Raw genomic sequence first — 2,284 nt, forward strand, 5'->3', positions numbered from 1 at the left:
ATGCAGATGAGCAGGGAACCTGGGCATCTTTCTTTTTGTGTTTTTCAGAGTCAGTAGAAAGGCCTCTTTAGTGTCCTAAGTTTTCATAATTGTGACCTTAATTGCCTACCATCTGTAAGCTGTTAGTGTCTTAAAGACCATTCCACAGGTGCATGTTCATTAATTGTTTATGGTTCATTGAACAAGCATGGGAAACAGTGTTCAACTCTTTACAATGAAGATCTGTAAAGTTATTTGGATTTTTAAGAATTATCTTTGAAAGACAGGGTCCTGAAAAAGAGATGTTTCTTTTTCTGGTGAGTTTATTTATGTTTTGAGAAGGCAACCACATTTTGAAAACGCATTTACTGTTTTCATTTTATATGCAATAATGGTTGACAGCTCAACAATCACCTTAAAAAAATAAATCATTGCTGCAATCACCGCATATAAACAATGTACCTATGCTAGGGAGGTGAATGCTATTTACAGGTGCAAGAGGCGCCGCGTAAATCAGCAGCCCATTGAACAGCAGCCCAACCAGAAGGGACACGACGCCCATACTCTCACATTAAGCTCATAAAATGTGTGCGAAAATACGTCGTATAAGTTCTCTCAGCAGATACAAACAGGAAGTATGGCGGTCATGTGACTGCTTTATTCGCTCCCTGGTTGTGAAAACAGTGTGGTCACGGGAGCACTTTAGATAGCTTACATTTCAGAGTGTCAAGCGGAGGTCCCTCGGCGCAGATCTACTAAAATGATATTTGACTTTGGCACAGGCATACACACGCCAAAGCCCTTTTTGTAACATTGTTTCAACATGGACTTCCAAGGGATGTGAGCTTGATTTCTGCTGATACATTGCATGGAATAGTCATAAAATGAATACATTGTTGCAGACACTTATGACATAGGATCTTACCTACGAGAACAACATCCAGCAATGCAGGACAGACTTGCTCAATCCTTGAGTGAGTGAATATGTTGACTGAGTGAATATGTTGAGTTTGAGGAAATTGCGTAGTCAATGGGTATCAAATAGTCATTTAAATAATAGAGAAAAAAATATATACTTTTTGAGTTAATTTTTTATTTCAGCATGTTTCACACATGTTTACAAAAGGATCATCTATCATGAAAGAAATGTATATAAAAATGTCTTTAAAAAAAAAAGATTTCCAGCCCATGTCATAAAACATTTGGAAGGATGAAGTGCAACGGTCAGCATACAGTAAAAAAAAAAAATCATAATAACATTGGCTGTCTTCCAGTAAAATGGACTCAAATGATTTAAATAGTGATGTCTCCCAGCTCATGCCTTCTCATAGGTACGCACCGCCACAATGTCTTCAAATGTGAGAGTCTGTGGATCAGATCAATTTTTACAGTTTCTGTCATCTGCAGTGGCCTCGTCAAACTCCTCCCCCAGTTTGAAGGATATTTCTGTGTTCTTGAAAGTACTCTGGGTTTTTACGACCACTTTGTCCCCCTCTTTTGAGATGATAACGGTTGGTTTGGTCACATTTCCGACCTGCCTTGTTGCAAAACCAACACCTGCGAAATGAAGGGAAAAAGGAAATAAGAGGTGTGATCATGCGAACTACCATACATCATGTCATTTATAAAATATAAGTCATAAATAAACTGTCTTATTATTAGGTTATACTTTTAAAGTTATAAAAACTCACCAAGTGCTTTCATGTAGTCATCGAAGTTTTCACTGTCGACCAGTTTCCAGGTGGCACAGAAGGCATCAACCATGATGAAGAGTTAGAGGACCGTGCAATAAGAGAACTGAGGTAAAGTTAATACTGATGGTGCCGTGAGTCTGAGCGTTTTCCCGTACACCTACGTTATTTGTTTTGGGCTTATTAATATGCATCCTATATGGGGCGGAGAATTACTTCCCATTGGCTCAGGAGATACTCTCTATCTTCTGATTGGCGTTGAGCGCTTCTAAAGCTATATTTCGATTTTTACTTTACATTGATTTCACTCAGCGTACCCATTGCAAATTACGAATGTTATTTATCAACTGCTCGTGCATCGATTGCAGTTGCAGATCCGTCTTGTGACTTACTAGAGGAAAGTTCGGCACAACACTAACTACTCTCCTTGCTCTGCAAGACAGACTATAAATGGAATATGTCATATCTAGGTGTGTGAAATGACTCAGTCGGAATCAGAGCTTGTTTGATAATTCTTTGTCATTAAGTGGATTAATCCACTCAAACAGTCGCATGGGCATTCTGCATGGAGGACAGCCATTATGCACTCTGTGTGAATTCGACTAAGCCATATG

General features: G+C 38.9%; 1 protein-coding gene across 1 annotated transcript; it reads right to left on the minus strand.

Annotated features, from left to right (window-relative positions):
• Positions 1-1,060: 1,060 nt before the first annotated feature.
• On the minus strand, positions 1,061-1,792 carry fabp7b (fatty acid binding protein 7, brain, b; the record flags this gene model as incomplete). Its single annotated transcript, NM_001256957.1, is given in 3 exon segments — positions 1,061-1,345; positions 1,364-1,536; positions 1,671-1,792. Coding segments are annotated over 2 exon segments (246 nt in total), but the record flags the coding sequence as incomplete, so codon positions are not given.
• Between the last annotated feature and the right edge of the window lie 492 nt (positions 1,793-2,284).

This window comes from Salmo salar, chromosome ssa06 (assembly GCF_905237065.1).
Source record: "Salmo salar chromosome ssa06, Ssal_v3.1, whole genome shotgun sequence".
NCBI lineage: Eukaryota > Metazoa > Chordata > Actinopteri > Salmoniformes > Salmonidae > Salmo > Salmo salar.